Source organism: Camelus ferus, chromosome 3 (assembly GCF_009834535.1).
Source record: "Camelus ferus isolate YT-003-E chromosome 3, BCGSAC_Cfer_1.0, whole genome shotgun sequence".
Taxonomy (NCBI): domain Eukaryota; kingdom Metazoa; phylum Chordata; class Mammalia; order Artiodactyla; family Camelidae; genus Camelus; species Camelus ferus.
The window spans coordinates 94869051-94889702 of record NC_045698.1 but is presented as its reverse complement, the minus strand read 5'-3'; the positions used below and the strand labels follow the sequence as shown (position 1 = coordinate 94889702).

Genomic DNA, 20652 nt, shown 5'->3' with positions numbered 1-20652 from the left:
GATAGGGGACTGGGGTTGAAGGAGATACAACCTGCTGGGGAAGCAGGCCGGCTGTGGTGGACTGGGAAAAAGACATGCTGAAGTATATGGTCTTCATTCCATAACGGAAGGGGAATCCTCGAGTTGTCTCTGCAGTGTGCATTTATCATTTTACTTATTGTACAAATAGCATTTTAACAATAAGAAAAATATTTAAAAGGAAAAGGACAGTCTACAGTCATGTGCCTCTTTGTCAACTGTTTTCATTGGTTTACATTCGTCCCATTCTTTCCCCCATTAGACATACTTACAGCTATAGGGTAAATAATTTTGTGATTTGATTTACCTACATTAGAAAGTATATATTTTTCTATGATTACTATGTTTATGTCAGCATAAGATTGATATACTTTCATTTGTATCTCCTCTGTTGGCGCATATTCACTTTTTATATGTAGTTATATTTTTCTATTATCTCCATACATATCACTTACTTTCCTTCTTTTCTATTATTTCCTAAAACTGAATTTCTGAGAATGAGGCTCCTGGGTCAAAGAATACAAATATTTGTGGAATACACTGCAAAATTATTTTCCCAAAAGGCTATACTAATTTTCAATGTCAACAGTGTTATACAGCTGAACTGGTTTCACTACTCTGCAAGCATTAGGTATTATTAGGATATTCTCCTCTAATTTAATAGATATAAAATAATATCTTATGCTTATTTTAAAATTCATTCCTCTGGTGCCTAGGAAGATGAGCATTTTCTATCTGAGTTCTCTCTGCCCACAGCCACTCTACTACATTCACCAAAAGATACTGGTGAATATCCTTTAGCATTTCCATACTGGACCCTTGATCTTTTCCATGTTGATGTGTATGACTCTAGTGCAATACAGGACTTTTTACACATTTGTGGCCAAGTCAATAACATGTTGTGACTGAAGGTAGCCTTGCTTCCTTAAGACAGTTCTAGTAGCACGGTTTGATGGTGTACTTGAGAATGGGGACTGGCTAAGACGCTACTGGAGAAGGCCAGTGGGAGGTGATGAGGGCCTAAACAAAGTAAGACAGTGGTTGTGATCACTAAAGGGAGGAATCTGCGTAACCGTCATTTGGAGCTTAAAAAAAAAAAAAAAAAAAAAGGACTTTTCAATCGAGGGCACAAGTTCAGCCTGGAAATTCCTGTGAAAGTCTGGCCTAGCAACCACAGGATAAATTGCTTTACTCCGATCTTAAGTTGCCCTAACAGAGATGACCATCAGGCTGAAATTCAGTAAAAGTAAGACTCATTAGAAAAGATTTATAAAAACAAAGCTCAGACAACCAAATCCATTAGCACTAGTTACAGATCCTTACCTTATAACAGACCACTGTCCAGAGAAAAGTGACAATGTACTATGAGGGCAGGGGGCATACACATTCCATATACATAATACATAGTGTTCTATTATAATTGCATATTCATAAACAGTGCACGCATATCCTAAAGGTTATTTACATGATTGTTAAAGACTTCTACCTGAAATAACTGACTCCCTTCCAGATAATCAGAGAATCAGTATTTCTACCGAAAAACAGACCTTTCCACATGATGTGGAAAAAAGATTCTGTGTAGATTCGTGCTTAGAATCATGAGCTCTGGAATGAGACAGCCTGGGGTCACCTTGGGCAAATCACTTAACCTTGCTTTTCCTTCATCTCTCAAGTAGGGGTAGTAATACTTGCCTTACAAAGTTCCAGTATATAGTAAGTACTGGATAAATATGGGCCTCTAGCACATTACAAATGTTATCTTTCAGGAATTATTCTGATCCGCAGCAGGTACTAGTTAGGGAACCGGTTACATATTATCTGGTTGGCAGGCAAGGCACAACTCACTCCAGGTTGTTATACAACATTGCTAGAAAAAAAAATTCTCTATTTCTAAACATAATCTGTTCTGTTTGGATTATTATATTATACTATTAGAATGTTACATATAAACAATACATGAATGTATATACAGTTTTAAGTATGTAATTGTGAAGCAACAGGTACAACCAGTATGAATTTGCTTCACGAATCTCAAGAGTAAGAAATCTCACATCTTATCTGCTACTTGGTAGAGATGAAACTCTGGAATGAGAGAGAATACCTGGGTGGTTCACATCTTGGCTGTGTGACTGGAGACAAGTTACTCAGCCTCTCCATGCCTCAGTTTCCTCCCTTTAAAAAAAAAACCTAATAATTTTACCTATGACACAGAAATATTGTGAGGATTAAATTAATATGTGAAAATCACTTAGAAAAATGTCTGGTGCATCATAAATGCTCAATAAATGCTGACCCTTATTTTTTAATTTTTCTAAATCATGTGAAATCTGGCCCAATGTCTCCTACCCAGGCTGCCAGGAAATTCTGCCTGTCAGAATTCAGTCAGTCTAGGGTGTTGTCTTCTGCGTCACACCACAGGCCTGAAGACTCATCTGTGTATCCAAAGAGGGCTCTTGGCCTATGCCCTTCTCCTTGTGGACACATTATACCCCTAACACACACGGATCACTACCATCTGTCCAAGTTGTGGCTCCATTTTATTTATTCAACAGTTTGTTTGTTGAGCACTATATCCCAGATACTACAGCAGGTGCTGAGAATAATAAAAACAAAACAGACAAAAACCCCTTCCTCTATGGAGTTTCCAATGAATCAAGATCTCTAGGCCTACTGATGCTGAACTTCCACAAAAGACCCCTTGGCATTGGTCAATCCCCCCAGCAATCTGAAATTAACCCCATTTTGGGGTCATTCTATCTCCAGAGAAGAGAGTTCAAGTGGAATCTGATGTCTACACCTCAAAGAAAATTCCCAAAGCCAACGAGGTTTCAGGGAGTGTCTCTCCACCACCAGGTGCCCTCTTCCCCCAAGGCCCTCCCCTTCATTGGACCTTGATCCCAAAAAAAAGGGCAGCATATGGTTTTGAAAACCATCCCTAAAGCCTCCAGAAACTGTGAATTTCCTCCTGAGCCAGGACCACCTGGCTCACCAGAGCCCTCCTGGCCACCTCCTCAGGAGGCAGAAGGCAAAACGCCACTCATCCTCCCGTGAAGAGCCTTCGGCTAAGAAAATGAGACAGGCTCACCTCCCAGGCAGGTTACTCAGACACCCAGCAATACAGAAGGGGTCAAGGGAGAAGGCATTCCTTAGTGAGTGGTAGGTGGCACCTGGGTTACAGAGCTGTCACAGAGAAGGAAGACCTAGAACAGACTGGTGGATCTGACAACCAGAAGAAATTTTGAGAGAAACATTGCAGCAGAGTTCAGGAAACAGGCTTCAGACGGTCAGGAGGCCATAGGGAAAATCAACAGCACAGGTGGCAGCCAGCTATGATTACAAAGGATGCTTCTTCCTCTCAGAAAGAAGAGCACAGGAAGAGGACCAAGGCAGATAAGAGATGAGGACCGAGGAGGGACGTCTTGCCCAAGAGCTCAGTGAACTGAGGATGAGATAGAGAGGGTGCAAGAATGATGGTGGATTCTGTAATCTCCCCTCTATCATCTCCCCAAGAGCAGGGAAGGGGCATTATCTGGCTAGTAAGGATGGGTCTCTACTAAGAATCAAGCCTCCTTCAGCCAGACAAGAGGCCAGACCAATGGCACTCACTATGGTTAGAAAAATACCACATTTTTTCCCTATGTCTATCAGACTTCTGATAATCTGGTTTTTGCCTGTTTCACATCCTGCCACTCTCCTCTTTGTTCATTATGATCCAGCCCACTGGCTTCCTCATTCTTCCTGAAACACACCAAGGCCTTCCTTGACCATCCTAACCAAAACAGATCTCCTCTCTGCTTACCACTCAGTCCCTTCCTGTCCTTTTACCCAGGTCCCTGGGCTTCCCTTCTAGATTCTAAGAGCTTAGGGGTAGTGTCTTTGCTACATGTTTTTTACATTACAGTGACTAGATGCTATCCAAATTTGGTCTGGAAAAAATGTAAAAAGTATTCTGCATAGCTCCAGATGGCTTTGTAAATTAAATTAAACCCACAACTAGCCCAGGAACTTTCCCCGTCATAATTATATTATTGATCATTAACATTTAAAGACGTTGTAAAATGAATTCCGGACATTGCAATAAATTATCATTGTCTACTAGGCAGGTTCCATGGATCAGGTGCCCCTGGAGCCTTTTGAGACTATCCGATGATGTAATTTAAGTGATGTCGTTTTGCTCTTTGTTAAGTGGGAGGACAGCGTGGGCAGAGCTGGGGACAAGTGTGTGTGCACATACAACCTACACGATGGGCATCTCGCCCACATGTAGAATAAAAGTATATTACAACTCTCTCTCACTCCCAAGGTACCTGCTTTTCCAAGTCATGTTTAGTTTCCATCTTAGCATGATGCAAGACCCCTTGAGCTGGCTCCCATTTCCCATCACTCCCTGATGGTCCACTCACCCTGAGATACCTGCACCTCACCTGACACATTAGGCTCTAAGGCATCACTAATAATAACAACAACAATAACAACAATTTATTAAGTGCTTAAACTGCCCCCCACCACTTCAAGTGTTCTGAATGTGCTCATTCACTGCACCATCAATACTGTCATCCTCATTTTCATCCTCAGATGAAACAGATGCAGCTCAGAGTCAGAGTCAAGATTTAAATCAAGATCTGCCTCTGAAGCCCAAACTCTTAGCAGCTCCTTCTCCTCAGTAGACCCTTCCTGATTCTCTTGGTGGCCTGGTTATAGCCTTCACAGCTTCAGCTTAAGAATGCCTCCTCCAGGAAGCCTCTGCTTACTGTCCCTCCACATCCCCTCTTGGGCTGGGTGCCTCTTCTCTGCTAACCTCTGTTATGGCACTGACTGAGCTACACTGAATTTGCCTGTTTGTCTCCCTGACTAGACTTTGAAGGTCATGAGAGCAATACTGAGAGATATTACACGCAACCTTTGTATTCCTGGTATCTGGTTCAGTAGGTATTCTCCGGATGGATGGATAGACATAAATTTATGTATACACAGATATAACTTTAAATACATCACAGTAATTTATAAGACTCAGTTTCCACTTCTAAAGAACATGAACATGCTGAAAGAGAGATTTTATTTGCCATAGACTGATAAAAAAAAAAAAACCCAGCATTCAAAGTCTGACCAAAATCAACTCAACCTATCAAGAAATTTTCTATAGATCTCATAGCTTGGGGGTTGGCCCCCTGAATAACAAAGGAGACTACTGCATCTTCAAATACTAAACAGAGGTGTCAAGGGGACTTTTGCATTGGTTGCTGAATATTCATACCCCTCATTTGACATCTAAGAACAGAGAGCTAGCAGTCGCCTCCATGACCAAAATGTGCCTTCACCAGAAATAAATGCTGCATGCTTCCCAGTGTTGGGGTGTGATGAATTTCCACACTTATCAGAGAAGTGAAAGGAGCCACTGAGGATGTCCAGGCTGGAAGCCTTGGGTAACAGCAGGCATAGATATCACCAAGAGAAAAGAAACCCACATTACTAAGTACCTAGCTAAGGTATGTGTCGGGCTCTTTGTCTACATAACAATGTCCTTAAAAATATCAGAGGGTAGAAATGAGCATTGTGACAGAGGGGAATAGGAGACACCCTTTAAAAGTTCTCTCTGTGCTCTAGAAGTGAAAAATTATGGTGATTTGAGAGGAGTGGGGTGTTCATAATTGACACACTTTATTGTTATGTGGCCCAGAACCACATGAAAAAGAACTTCAACACTGTCTACAAAGGGGTTAACTTTGTTGGTCAGGTCAGTGGTAGGAGGTGGCAGAATAGGAAATAAGGTTAATTTTTAAGGGAAGTCTGAGAGAAAAATTCCTAGAAGTGAGGAGAAGTCTGGCCAAGATCTGTGTGTGAGGGACAAGCAGGGGATCTGAGCTCAGCAGACAGTGGCCCTCAGATCCTCCTCGGCCTCCCCACGAGTCAAGATGAGCTGTGTGTAGGGAGCTAAGAGTACTGGTTCAGTTTTAAAATCCCTCTCCATCCAGCTTTCGGGAGGCTAACTCATGTAGTCAAATAAAATGAAATAAGACAAGTACTCCTCCACTTAGGAGCATCAGAAGCAGAATCATGCAGGCCTGAATCCTGAAATAAAGAAACTATGGAACAATGGAAGGCATTACTTCACCCGAGGCATCACTTCCAGAGACCCTGTTGGGTTGCTGCCCTCTAGAAAAGCATGAGAAGAGACAGCCATTTCTGGGGTAAACAGATGGAAATCTGGAAATAGGCATGATGGAGAACCAGTGGTCATCCCTGCCAAGAAAGTAGAAGCCCCACATGCCAAGGAGGCATTCAAGGACCTGAGGAATTCAGTGCCCACCACCACATGGGGGTCCACCAGCCCAGCAACAGAACTGGAGAAGAAAGTCAGCAGCAGAGAACTCAGAGAAAGTCTGAGAGCAAAGCAGAGGGCAGAGGGCTAGACATACTCTGCAGAGGCACGGACCAGCCAGGAGGCTTTATGCAAGCAGAACAAGAGATCAGAGGGTTGATGGGGAGGGAGGGGGGGGGGGCAGCCAGAGCAGAGCTACCGACGCCCAGCAGCCGTCGTGCCCATGCACTGGACTAGCTACAAAGGGGTATTTCAGAAAACATTTCATACGTAGGATACTTCAATCAAGCTTAAGAGGAGGCAATGAATGATTAAAAACAAAACCAAACCCTGCTATATAGCCTGAAAGGGCTCCAAACCATCAAGATTTGGGAATTAATAAGCTTCCTAAAGGCAGAAGCCTTGACTGTCTTGCTCGCTGCTGTTTACTCCATGCCTGAATGCACTTGGTGCACAGTATCAATCGGCATTTACTATCTATCTGGTGGATGGATGGAAGCATGTCTACCAATGGGGCCAGGTTTGTATTTACCAGCTGCCAGGACCTGGAATATCTAGGTCACAAGCAATTCTTGAACCAACGGTTATACCATTATTTCAGCACTTATTTCTCATATCATCAAAATACTGGTAATATTGATATTCTTCAAGTGACAAGAATTTAAAATTTTTAATTTAAAAAAGAGACACAAAATCCTTAGCATGTTTCAAATATAAAACTGTACATACAAATAAAAGCATCAAGTAAAGATGAAATATGGGCAAAATATATGTTATGCATATATCAGCATTATATCATAGGAGGGAAATTAATTTTAAGCATTATTTTTAAAATAATTACATAAAAGTAAAATGTAAAGTGATTTTAAAAAGTAAAGCATGTCAAGGATATCATTGCTGAGCTATATGCACATTTCTCTGAGAGAGAAACTTGGAAAATTTGGAATCATAAAAGAAAGTTATAGGTAAACTCCAGATAGTTTATTTTTTCATCTACAACTGACCTAATATTTTATTTGATAATTTAAGAAAATCTTCTGGAGAAAAGTATGATTACTCCAGCTTACCACTTACCACTAGCTCTATCAACCTAGGACTACAATTTTTGTATTGGCTGGAGGCTGTGTTTTATATTTCAAGAAAGCATTTTTAGTCTGTCTTTGTCTTCTGTTGTTTAATTAAGTATAAATGTTGATTTCCTATATCAATATCAGTATCTTTGGATGTATGTTCTCCTAGTTGATAAACTCTTTGAATGACAGAATTATTCTTGCAAGAAAAACTTTGCTTTTATTGACAATCAAATTTCTTTCTCTACTTAAAAACCATAAAAAATATGTAGAGGAATACTCTAAGTGAGCATATTCTTGACTGATTAAAAATTTTAATGCATGACATAACTCTTTGGACAGGGCTTAAGATAAAAATGTGTTCTGACTTTTACTGCAGAAATAAAATACTCTACCAATAACAACAACAACAAAGCAGTATTGTGGCATTTGAAAATTGAACCATAAACCAAAAACTGGAACTGCATTTTCTGAACCCTTTAAACGTCCTTTGAGATGGTCATGCTTATAGTCATTTTATAGATGGAGAAACTGAGGCCTGAAAAGTTAAGCTACCCTGTCCCTCATTAGTCAGTGAGTGGTAAAGCCAAAAACGGTACCCAGGCAGGCTGACCCCAGAGGCTGTGCATGTTCTAGCACAGCCACCAGGGAAGGTCTGCAGAGTTATGGATCCAGTTGGGGAACATTATTCAGTCAGACCTCAGGCTCAAAGAATTTTGTGAAACTACAACTCTTCCTAGTAAGATTCAGTGTCAGATGGGATTTAGCAAGAGGCTGGAGCTCCTAAATAGATCTCTCAGCAAAGCGGGTTTTTGGCTGGGGTCTGCACTTCTCAAGGATGTAAATCTGGGCTAAAGTGACCTCCACATTAACCTGGTTCCTGACAAAGTGGTGACCAGGCTGAGTTACTGCTGAATCAGTTATTGCTGCTCTTGCCTGTGTGCAGGAGAGAGAGCCAAAGACTTCATCTTCAGCATGATGACTCACTTCTTTTAGGATGACGAAGTTGTCGAGGAAACTAGTTTCAAGCCCTCCCCCTTGTGTATTCCTGGTTTTTATATCCACTGGGATTTGACTGGCCCACAGGCAGAAGCAGAGATGTGGGAGTTCTAACAGCAACTTGAATCATGAGGTCCCCTGGCCTCTGTGGGCTTGGAGAAATCATTGTTGGCCCCTTATACTTTGGCATGTCTGCCTGATTAAAAATTTACCTTGTGGAAATAAAAGATACTAGTTCAAAGCACAAAACTAGTTTAAGGCCAGACCCTGTTATAATCACCTTTGTGTTTTATAGGCAAGTTACCAAGTTTCTCTGTGTCTCACGCTCCCATATTTAAAACAGGGATATAATAATGTGTATCTCAAGGATCTGATATGAGGGTTAACAAATATAGTGATTGTTAAGCACAGAGCCTGACACAGAATAATCAATAAACATCAGGTATCCCATATAATGATAAAAATAATTACTATTATATATTTTCTGGATTGATCTCAGTTTGCAGTGGTAGTGACATACATAGAAATTACATGATCCTCATCCAGTCCAAAAGACATTCCTCAAACCCTGCTTTAGCCTTGCATTTCAATCTTCTCCACAAGAAGACAAGAGCCTGCTTTAGCTTTCATCACCTTTCCCTGTCTGCCCTCTAGCAAACATGTGAAGACAGTTAAGTGTTCATCAGACTCTGAGTAAGAGGGGATCTGTCATATTTAGAAATCATTTTGGAATGATGACTCACAGGGAAAATCATGTAGCAAATCTCAGAGGTTTGGGAAGAGCACAATTTATCACTAAACATGTTCACTGAGCACCTACTACATGCAAAACATAAGGCTGCCCACTCTTGGTGACACAAAGATAGTTGGTTCCCTCAAAGAGCTTAAAAATAGCAAAAGAGAGCAGATGTACACATACCAGCACAGCTCTTCAGAACTTGACCCACCACCATGATGGCCAAGCCAGGGGGCCACACAACAAGACCCAGAAGAGTCCAGGACATCTCAGGGGGCTGAGGGACTTGGTAGGACTTGAATGTAAAGAGAAAGTTGGGTGCTGAAGGCTGACCAGCAACTGAACCACAGAGGATCAGGATGGACCTTCCTTGAACACAGCAGGGGGCTACAAAGACCATATCTGGGAACAGTATGGAGAGCAGCCTGGCTGGAAGGGAAGGCTCAGGAATGAGAGTAGCTCAACATAATTCAAGAAGGTTTGCTAGAAGCTGCTTCCATTTCTCCTTTGGTTTCAGGCTAAGACATAGCCCTAAGTGGGGTGGAGAGAGTCACTGCCCAGGTATGGAGAGTGGCCTCTCTGTGACACTGTGAAAGAGCAGAGGCAGTCACTTGGAGTCAGCTAGAAGCTCACTCTAAGCCCATGGTGGGACTCTGGCACCACACACCACTGCCAGACTGGAAAGCAGGTGGCCTCATCAGCACCCTCTCAGCTCAGTGCTGTGGCAGGACTCCTGATGAGCACTGGGCAATCACACAGTCAGCATTCTCCTCCAGGAGGGCCAACAGAGCTGAGTGCTCTGTGTGGATAAGGACAGCAACTTCTCTGTATTTCCAGTGCTGGGTACAGTGTCTGGTGAGAGGTGGCACTGAAGAAAAGTTTGTTGAATGAATGAATGGATGAATGAACAGACCAACAAACTAAACTAGTCATTGACTGACATTTCCATTTCTCTTCTTTCCTCCTCAACCTCCATGGCTTGAGAGCTTTGCCAAGACAAAATGGGAGGGAAGAACATTAGCACCACCGAACCCAATTCTACAAGATGCTCCAAATAGGAAATGGCACCACAGAATTATTCTAGTTCAGATTGACTGTCCATATTAAGAAAACCCACTTGATAACTGGTACAGCAGCTGGCTCTCTTGGTCTACGTAGACAGTTTCCAGGGCAGGGAAAAAAAGAAATCCAATAAGGAAAGGCCAGTGATGAGCTAAGCGGGAAATCTTGACCACAGTCACATTAGACATCAGCCTTTGGTAGTTTACCTGTATAAAATAAAGTCACTTTCTCTATAAGCATTGGATTTCATAAATTTTTTTCAGCTACATTAGTCTTCAGCTTATCAAATCATGCACAGCCACATCTCTTTATTCTGTAAATGAGGCCTAGCGTCAGAGAGAAAAATCTGTGCCTATAGGATATGGAAATCACATAGCCTCAAAGCCTGAGATCAGATGTAGCCCTCTTCCCCTCCCTCAAAAGAGGGCTAAATCCCGGATTTAACCGCTTTTAAGGTGGAGGAGGGGAAGGGCATTAGGAGGGAGGAGGAGTATTTGTGCAGGTTCAGTGAGCTGCATGGCGCCTCCTTGAAGGAGGGCTCCAGAGTGGAGGGGAGCATCAGCAATGGATGAACAGATGTGATGGGGACCCTGACTGCCCTTGCACAGGCCAGCTCACTTTCAGCTAACTGTCTGGATAAACCAAGTGGCATTTTCATTGGAGGATGAGGAGGGAGGAGCTGGATAGAGAGGGAATGACCTCACCAACCTGTTAGGCTACATGAACCTTTCCAAAGGCACCAACACTTCAAGAAACTCCGCTGAAGCAACGTGGAGGTCAGAATAAAGATAGGAGTGTGGAGCAGAACTGCAGGGGGTGGGATGGAGGGCAGAGAAATAAAAGGCAAAGGGAGAGGAAAAAAAGGGAAAGGAAAGGAGAGTCATGGCCTTATTTTTATTTATCAAATACTAATACAGTGCTTATTATTCACCAGGTACTGTCCTAAGCACTTTATAAATACTAACTCACTTAATTCTCATTACGAGGCACATATTACAGGAAAAGGAAGCTAAGCATGGAAAGAGTCAATGATCCAAGAGCACACAGCCAGCATGTGGCAGGACCACGACTTGAACCCAAACAGCCTTGCACCAGTCCACACACCTAAACACCCTCCATCAGGAAAATCTTAGCCCTGTTATAATGTGAATATATGGCCCAAAGGTGTTAACATCCCATAAAACAGTTAAGGAATGTTGACAGCTCTTCTATTTATTCTTAAAATATTAGATATTTCCATGTGAATGAATATAAAGCAGGGAAAAGAGTGAAGGGAATAATTTTCCTTCAGGCTATAAAAGAAAATTAGTAGCCCATGGATCAGTTAAAAGCAAAGTAAGAGCCAAGATTTGGCCAACATGCCCAAGAGTTTCCATATGCCAGTATTACAGTCTCTCTAAGTCACCGGGCACTGGGAGGACAAGGAAGTTTAGGTGAGATAGTAACAGAAAACTAGCTTTGGGTACAAATGCTGTTATACTGAACACGAAGGCTGCTCAACATGCCACCAGTATAACTGGCATGTCAGACCAGGTCTTCCCTTGAAGAGCTTTCATAAAAATTCTTCCATGCTCTGTGACAGGAATGGTTTAGGGGCAGGAATGGCCTGGGAAAACCTCCTGGTGTGATCCATCTTTTGATCATTCTATCCTTTTGTGAGCTAGATGCCAAAGAAAGCAGGCCCACAACCATGTCAGTTTTCTGAGTTCCCACTCTATTCTGTCTAGCTGTGGGCTTTTCTTCCTCTGTTCCTCTCTGACCCTGCTCTTGAAAATCTCCCCCGCACCTGTCCCCCAGGAGTTATTGCTGCCTCTGTTCCCTGACTGAGTGTCCTACTGGTTAGGGTGTTCTTTGTGTCTTGATGGCGTGCCTCATGTTACTCTCCTCTTCCTAGGGTCAGGAATGATGTTTCTCTGTGCTTCAAAAGCACAGTGGGAAAAAAATCTTTGTTACACATTGAACTGTGTGTCATGACGTTGTCTTTGAAGTCCTGCTACAAATACAAAAAAGTGCCCACATAAAGATAAATAAAAATTTGGGCTTCAGCTATCAGCTGCTGTCAGCTTTCTGGAAGCATTATATTCTAAAGTCTGTCTACAAATAAATAGCATATTTGGAGCTAGGTGACTTTATTACAGAGGAAGAAATGCCAGTGTGGAAATTAATAAAGGTCTAATGAGAGAACACAGTCTCAAGAGAGACGCCCTTGTTTTAGCTGGGCCACTGCCCTCCTCTGAGGCACATAAGGGCAAGCAGGAATGGTTCCCACTGTGTTCTCTCTCAGAATTTCTTACCTGCTCTGCTGCCCAGTGTGTTGTGCTGATTTGCCTGCAGGAGGCAGCAGAAGCAGCATGGATGGGCTTTCCCCCAAAGACAGAAGGCCAATGATGGGGCAGGATGGGAGTCCTTCCAGAGCAGGGTGTGCCAAGTGGTCTTCGGCTACTTCACGGGTCTACATTTCACCTTCTAATCAGACTGTGAATTTCTCCAGAGCAGGGCCATTTCAGCATCCAGAGAAGGCTAATCATTGAAAAACAAAACTGACTGCCCTCCATGCCTGCAGGTCAACTCACCTTGTTGTGACGAGGCACTGAGAATTAGTAAAACACCTACATGACACTGCTGTTTGCTCTACTTTGTTGTGAGCCAGAAAGGGTACAGGAAAGCGTATCACCTAATGGCCTGGAGGTTCCTACCTGGGTTGAGGAGAATCTGTTGCTCTTGTTCTTGAAGGAAAAAAACCACAATGGTTGTCATGAATCCAATAACACTACTCCCCCAAAAGCCTCATTTGCAGCTGATGTTTGAGTAATAGCATCACCAGGGGCCACTGCAGGGCCAAAAAAGCTTTGATGGCATCCTTGAAAATCACTTGGCTGCTACTGTGAGTTCTCAGAAACTGGAAACAAGACAATGTTGCCATCTGTGTTGGGAATTTTTTTTAATAGCTCTATTTATATTGTTCATATAATGAAAAGGGAATGTTTTGCATTTCCCAGAAATTGTTGTATATGTCCTCTTAAGACCCAGTGAGGCAAATGTGATGAAAACTGGGACATTATGCTCCAGGGTAATCAGCTGAAAAGTCAGTCCCTCTAAAGAATGCCAGTCTATCTGCTCTAATCCATGGGTCCCAGCTCCTATGGCACATGGCTACCCTGAGTAGGGCCAAAGAACAGGGTTGCCAAAAGCAGATAGTGGCTTCCTTCCCTCAAGGGAGGAAATAAGCTAATAAGTATAATTTTCTCAAGTGTACATTTTATTCCCATAAATTTTACTTAAATATTGCCTATTACCAGTTTCCACTGGCCAGGACTCAGAATCAACTAAACAAGCAGCACCTATTAAATGCAGAAAAGGATGTTTGGTTGCAGCAACTCAAGTCAACTTGCTGGATCAAGCAGAAAAAGGAAGATGCTGTGTATGAATCTATGGACCACGTGGGCAGAGTGGAGCTGGGCCTTAGAGAGAGTCAGACACTATTTGAGCCTCTTTCTATACAAACTTCCTTCTTTCTCTCTTCTTAACTGGCATGCTTTGCTACTTACTCCACAGAATGGAAGATAGCTGCCCAGGTATCTCAAGGTACATGTTAACTCCTCAGTAAATAGACTGCCTCTCTCCATCACAGTCTCAGTCAGCTGAGAAAACCTAATGGACCCAATTTAAATTTGGATTCCACCCCTACTCCAACATATACCAAGAGGGGTGAGGTCAACAATACAAAATGTCCACAAAAGGCCCATCTTGTAACTGGGCATTAGGGCATGGCAGTTCCAAGAGAGGGAGGTGGTAGAGCAAGGAGCCACTACATGGGGGATGCAATGTCTCAGTGCTTCAGCACGCCAAAAACATGGGCCCAAGCCAAATACTACAGAAATCCAGTGGGGAAATACTAAGGAATGTTAATATGTGCTCTGGAGACACTGCAAGCACTTTCTCTTAGACAACACACGAAAAGAGAGAGGAACCTCTCTACAACATCTCATTTAATCCTACAGGACAATGTGACAGGCTGTTTTGCAGATACAATACTGAGGTTCAGAGGTTAAGTAGCTGGCCCAAGGCCACCTGGCTAGTAAATAGAGCAAAATTCAAACCCATGTCAGCACTCCAAAACCCCATTCATGCTCCATCCATTCCTATACGTTGACTCCCATATTAACTCTGCCCAGAGATGAGTCTCCTTGGCTTGGAGACAAGCATTTACTCAGAAGCTGGCTGTCCTTTTCCATGCCCAAGACTTCTCCAGGCCCTCAGTTTGCCAAGCCCTAACTCAGCCAGTCCTATAAGGACTCTGGCCACAGCACAAAGACCCCTAGCACCTCCAAGCCAGAAGGGCCCAGCAGGTATGTGACTTAGCTGCTCCCGCTCGAACACCCAGGCCACCCCTGGGGGGGAACATATACGCCCCAAGCTACTCATAGGTCATATACTGTTCAAGTGCTACCAATGCCATTTTCCTGTTTGCGTTTCGTTTTTGTTTTTGTTTTGTTTTTACAGTTCGTTGCTCATCCTAACTGTCAACAGCAATTGCTTACCATGTGGTATGAAAATCTCTCAGGCTTACGTCAACAGTCTATCGCTGTGAAATTCCTGGCTGTCTTTGGAGTCTCCCTAGGCCTCCCTTTTCTCGCCATAGCCTATTGGATTGCTCCGTGCAGCAAGGTACAGACTGCTTAAGGTGCATGTCTTTGCGGTTATTTCTTTCTACTTAGCATGACCTAAAGTCCACTTTGTCCAAATAAGCAGCTGATCATTTCTCACATTTAAAGAAAACAGCCCTGAGATACCCAGCAAAACTAGAAAACCACATAAGAGGGAAAATGCTAAGATGTGCTTTTTTTTAAATCATCTTTTCTTTTTTTCAAGACAATGGAGAGATAAAATGGGAAATTTTATACACACGAGGCATAATCTGAGCAATAACAGAACAGAGGGGAAATAAAAGCATTTCTCCTTTTCCAATTATGCAATGCCCTAAACAGGTCCTCCAAACTCATGGTAATAATAATCATGATAACGACAATATGAAGAGCCAGCATTTACTGAGAACTTTCTTTTCACTAAGCCCTTGTCATGGAGTATCTCACTTCACTTTTCAGTTACACTATGAAGGCAATAATTTATGAAGCAGGTTCAGCAAAGAGAAATAGCTAGTAGCTGAGAGTCAAAGGCTTCTCATACTGAGGTACTGCAGACCCCTCTCAGCATCCTCTGGTTTCCTGGCTTCGTTGTCTGGCTTGTGGCCCACATGGGCAGCTAATGAGGTCACTAGAAGGAAAAATGAGAAAGGAAAGAGAAGGAGAGCTTGAAAGGCGCAAAGCTGGGTTCTTTTCCCCCGAGGAAGGGGGAGTGTCTGGTGCCCATACATAACGGAAGGAGTGGAACTTGCAGGTGCCAAGCTGTCCCACCATCCCCATAGCTCAGCCATCTCATCCAAAGCCACGAAAGCACAGTCCCTCCAGCTTCAGGCAAAAGTTAGCACCTATAAAACCAAACCATGCAGAAATTTTGAAACATGTTTCATGGGTTAAGTGGTAATCAGAGGTTCCAAAGCTGCATTTACTTTGTGATATATTAAAAAGGGAACTAAGCTTAAGTAATAAACATTTAGTAGAAGAGATACTACTACAGGGAGATTGGTTCCACAGGGAATGTGATCAGCTAATGCAGTTAATAGAAGTGTCATCAGTGAGTGGATCCTCTTGTCAACTCCACCAAGAGAAAACTCACGCCTGGACGATGGGCCCAAGACTCCAGGGCTGATGAGGCCACCTAGCCAGGCAGGCACTGAACTGACTGCCTTAGAGTAGAAGGGGTGTCAGAGAGAGACTAGGACTCACACTCCTTCTTCTGTAGAATAGTATTAAAAATAAAAGTCCTCACACTGAATATTTGTGGTGTTCAACCTTCTATCTACTAAGTATTTTATTTCGATGGCAGTCTACCACGACATGGATTTCTAAATCACCATTCCCCAAATGACACACATGTAGATGAAGGCAATTTTTTCTCTCCATAATATCATGAGCTGAAAAAGGCACAGTGAATGAAAAAAGTCTAAGCAAACGTAAAGCTGGAGTAAAGCAGGTGATTGGTTTTAGGCACACGTTTTCATACTAGAATTATCTAGTCTGTACTGCAAGTTAGATCACTGCCTTCACCTGGAGCCTAGATGGATAATGAGGCTTGCCATCCGCACCCTCCGAGCCCCGGACTAACTCTAGCATGTTAGTCATTCAAGTAACAGCCAAACACTGCCAACCCTCACTTTTGTTATAAAACTAAATGTGACAGCTCTCAGGGAACTCAGACTAGCCAATACCAGCAAATTGGTTTGCCTCTGCCTGCATGGAGAAGTGTTCAGAAAGAGAGAATATGCCAGCTGCTGACTAATTTTTTAGATTTTCAGTAGATCTGAGAAGAATCTTGGCCAGTATCATGCAGATGTGATGCAAAAAAAAAAAAAAAAGTATGTGTGTAGGGGAGGGCAGAAGTCCACAGAAGCTCAGGAGAATGATGCCACCATGAAGATAGGAGTCAGACTTACTGTAGTCTTTTGGAATATTCTAGAAGAAATAACTGCAGAAAAGTTTGGCTGTGGCTTCCTCTCCTCTGTTCAAATACTTGTCTGACTCACATTTTGTGTTCCTGGAACTTTCAGAAAGACAAAAAAGCAGAGCACTCAAGATAAACATGAGCTTGTCATTAGGCCACTTGTGGATTTCTTTGCACTTTCTGGGCTCCAAGTCTGAGCTCAATGCAGTGGAGGCTGTGTCCACAGCTCAGTGACAAGTATTATTCTATGGCATGAGGTAATTTTTGGTAGCAACCCTCATTCTGAGGAAAGATTCCCTCATTACAGAGCTTGTCAAACTTGCTCTGAGGCAGCCAAAGGACAGATAAAACAGTCACGATATTTTTAGTCTTTTCTTTCACCACTTAGAAAGAAATCTTTTCAAGTTTGGCAGAGATATTACATTACTAGGGATCACAGAGAAGTTACATCTTCCTTGTGAAGAACTGGCCCTCTCTAAAGGCTCCCGATCCCTGGAATACAACGTCCAAGAGGAGTGGCATAGTGGGGAACTCTCTTAATGTGCTAGTATCCCTCCACCCAAGGGGTCTCTGCCTTTGCATCTGTCCAGTAATTCTATGAAAAAGCCAGTGTCATTCCAGCAATTTCATGTTCTAATAGCCTTATCACTCCTCCCTCAAAGAAATCAGACCTTGATATCCTTTCATAAATGTATTCATAAAATGTCACTGCTAAACTTCATCAACCAGCTAATGTCCATGAATGTCTAGCAAATGTTGAAATTTCTGTTTCCAACTTAATGGTGCATTTACTTCCTAATAGTTGCTGTCCTAATTTAGGGGCTATTAGGGACACCAAAATTACTTGATTAGCCTGCCAGAATGACCTCATCTCTTCTTTCCTATTGAATTCCCAAGGATGTCAATTCTACTTTTACATGTTTCTGATGATCCCTAAAAAGACAGTTAAATAAGGAGATGATATGTGAAGAGTGTCAAGACAAATTCAGCTTACTAATACGGTGGCTGAAGAGGGTAACCAAGTCACAGATGTGTACATACGGTGATAACTGAAGGTCTGGAGCATAGGACGGGTTTTCCAGGGTCAATAAAGAGAACAGTGCTTTTGTTGTTGTTGTTGTTTTAATCACTTCTCATTGTAACCCCCAACGTGGGTGAGGTCAGGCAGCCCACTGAGAGGCCAGTGAGTTCTTATCCACATGGATGTTGTCAGGTTAAATCGTTTCCTACAGAGCTCTTTCCCCTCTAAACAAGGGCTCCAATGCCAAAGGGCTTTTATGACTAATTAGGCTGTTTTCCATCCTTTGCTAATCCATCCTGATTCATAATTTGAGTTGTTTGTTAAAATCCAAGAGCTGAAAAAACAAGTCATCCTCAAGGGCTGAAATGGTATTGCTACAGCAGGTAGAATGGAGCAGAAGTTGGCATCATGAAAGTGTTGAGGAACCGAGCAAGTTCTAATTATAAAGGTGCAAGAGAGGAAGCTGACTACCCCCATTACCTGTTAACCTTTGCTGTTCAACTGCCCTTATAAATTAGTCCCAGGACTCAGGCTGGGAGAGCTGTAAACAACTTTAGACTCCCACCTGATGTCTCTGTAGTGTGCAATTTATCAGTCCTTACTGCCACATAACTCTTGCTTGCAAAAAATACCAGGAAGTGTTAGTTGTTGCCCCCAACCCCCTCAGCCTCATCCCAAGCAAGTGAGGGTGGCATGAGTGACTGCAGCTTTTGGAGGTCCCTGCTTTGCCTTGTCAAAGCTGAAACACTTTGAAACAAAGGTTTTCAAACCATGAGGTCCAGGGCCAATAGAGTGAGAATGGTGCCTCCAAAGGCCTCTGTGTCCTCCTCATTTGTCTCTGCCAGAGAGCTACGCTAAATTAAAGAAAACCATGATACAATTTTTAAAGCATTGTGATGGAGGGGAAATCTGCACCAGCAAATAGAGCATTCTTTGCTCTTTTGTTACAAAGCTTCTGCCCTCAAAACCAAAAGGAGAGCCCATCACCTGTCAGCCTGCTGGGATAGAACTTAAGATCAGAAGGCTGATCACTTTCATACTTAGGCGAGTCTGAGCCCTGCAAAATTCTCTCCCCATATCTCCACTTCCTACCATAGTGCTTTGCCTATTTCTAGTCCCCCTAGGAAATCAACAAATTTGAAAGAACCAACTCTTACAGCTTATTCTGTCTCCATCATCTCCAGTGCCCAGCATCCATTTGTACATAGATAGCACCCCAAAAGGGCTCATAACATAAATACATAAGAACTTTGTATAGATCTCCTTTTGTGAACTCTTGCATGTAAGCTTTTCAAGAGTCAGTTCATTTTTTTAATTGAAATATAACTGATTTACACTTGACTTATTTTAAGTTAACCCTTAGGACAATTGCCTGAGGCTCTCCAGTGCCACAAACTGAGTGCTTCCTGTGTGTGAGGTACTATTGTTTTGCACATATTAAATAATTCATTCCTTATGTCAACCCTATGCAATAAGAACTATTATCCCCATTTTACAGATGAAGAAATTGAGACACAAAGGGATTAAGTAAACTGCCAAAAACTACAAAAGCTGTGATTTAAATCTAGGGTCTCTGACTCCAGAGACCTAACCTTAGCCACTGCACACGTGCACATGCGCACACCAGCCATCCCCCTGTTACAACAGCAGCATTACAACCTTCAGTGCTGAATGGAGACCTCTTAGCTGCTGACTACTTGACCTTGAAATGAATTTGATTCACATCTTTAGCGTTAGCAGAGATTCTCTAGAAGGGAAGAGTCAAAAATCACCATATGATTAACTCTACTCCTTCCTTTTCTTTCTTTGGAAGCCCTACCTTTAAAATCCCATTACTCAGCCCCTCCTCAGCCCTCAGCACAAAGGGTGGAATCATACTGTAACGTGAGAACACCCTGACCAGAGACAACTAGTGAACACTCCCTCCACACTAAAGAAAGAAGATTCCGGAGTCCTTGGCTAAACAGTTTGAAAAAGAATTTTGGAGGGAGCATTGAGGAATCTGCCATTAATTAAACCAGGATCTGTCAAAAATTTGAGAACCACTACAGCCTTGAAGATAACACATGTTTCTTTCTGAAATTCCTGATCCAAAGTTTGCCTCCATTCAGCTTCGTACAGCTTGTACTGAGCCCCTGCTGTGGCCACTGGAAGCTGGCGGCAAGTGAGGGTGCCACTTGATGAGGAAGACTCTGGTGTTTCAGACTGGAGAGAGAGACGCTGGAAACACTCTCTGTGTGCTCTACTGCAGTCACGGCCTACCTTGTAGGCATGTGGCCACCAGGCCCCAGTTAGGTGCTGACACTTGTGGTTAGGGAGGGCTAAGAGCCCAGTGGCCTGGAACACAGGCGTGCCAACAAGCAAAAGCAGGTGCTCACCCTGATGGCTCGAGAATGCAGTTCACTTGGAGCTAATTCAGGAGCATTACTCAGTTATTCTCACGTTCATATAATTCCCAGAGTAAAAGAATAGTTAGTAGCCAGGAAGTTTGGGGTGAGCCAGAAACAGAGTGCTGTACGCCTGATTTCAGCTCCTAAGAGCCAAGTAATGCAGAGCTGCTTTAGCCCACATTTCAGACTTACCAGTTTTGCTCTTCCGGCAGAACAGGCCAAAGCCTACGTGTCCCGAAGCTCTACCATCTCTTTTCATACCTAACGCGGTTACCTGATTCAGCTTTAATGATTCCCCCGCTGCTGCTATACACTGGTTGACTTTTCTCCTTTCTTTTAGCTCACCTGGTGGCCTTGCAAAAGGAGGAAGTTTTCCCTAAGCATAGTTTGCTTCAAAAACTGAGACAAATAGGGAGTATCACCGAAAAAAAGAAAAAGGAAATCACTGAAATGATTTGATCTCATCTGACCTTTAT

The 20652-nt window shown here is 42.8% G+C and overlaps 1 protein-coding gene and 1 long non-coding RNA gene across 2 annotated transcripts in view; one reads left to right on the top strand and one right to left on the bottom strand.

The window, feature by feature from the left end:
• The window catches only part of LOC116662720, a 114702-nt gene that overhangs the window by 43453 nt on the left and 50597 nt on the right, over window positions 1–20652 (bottom strand). The gene's annotated exons all lie outside the window — the stretch shown is intronic.
• Window positions 1–20652, top strand: part of TRPC7 (transient receptor potential cation channel subfamily C member 7) — a 118763-nt gene that overhangs the window by 52455 nt on the left and 45656 nt on the right. The window contains 1 exon segment of the mRNA XM_006180300.2: window positions 14708–14872. Within this exon segment, the coding sequence (XP_006180362.1) occupies window positions 14708–14872 (165 nt within the window).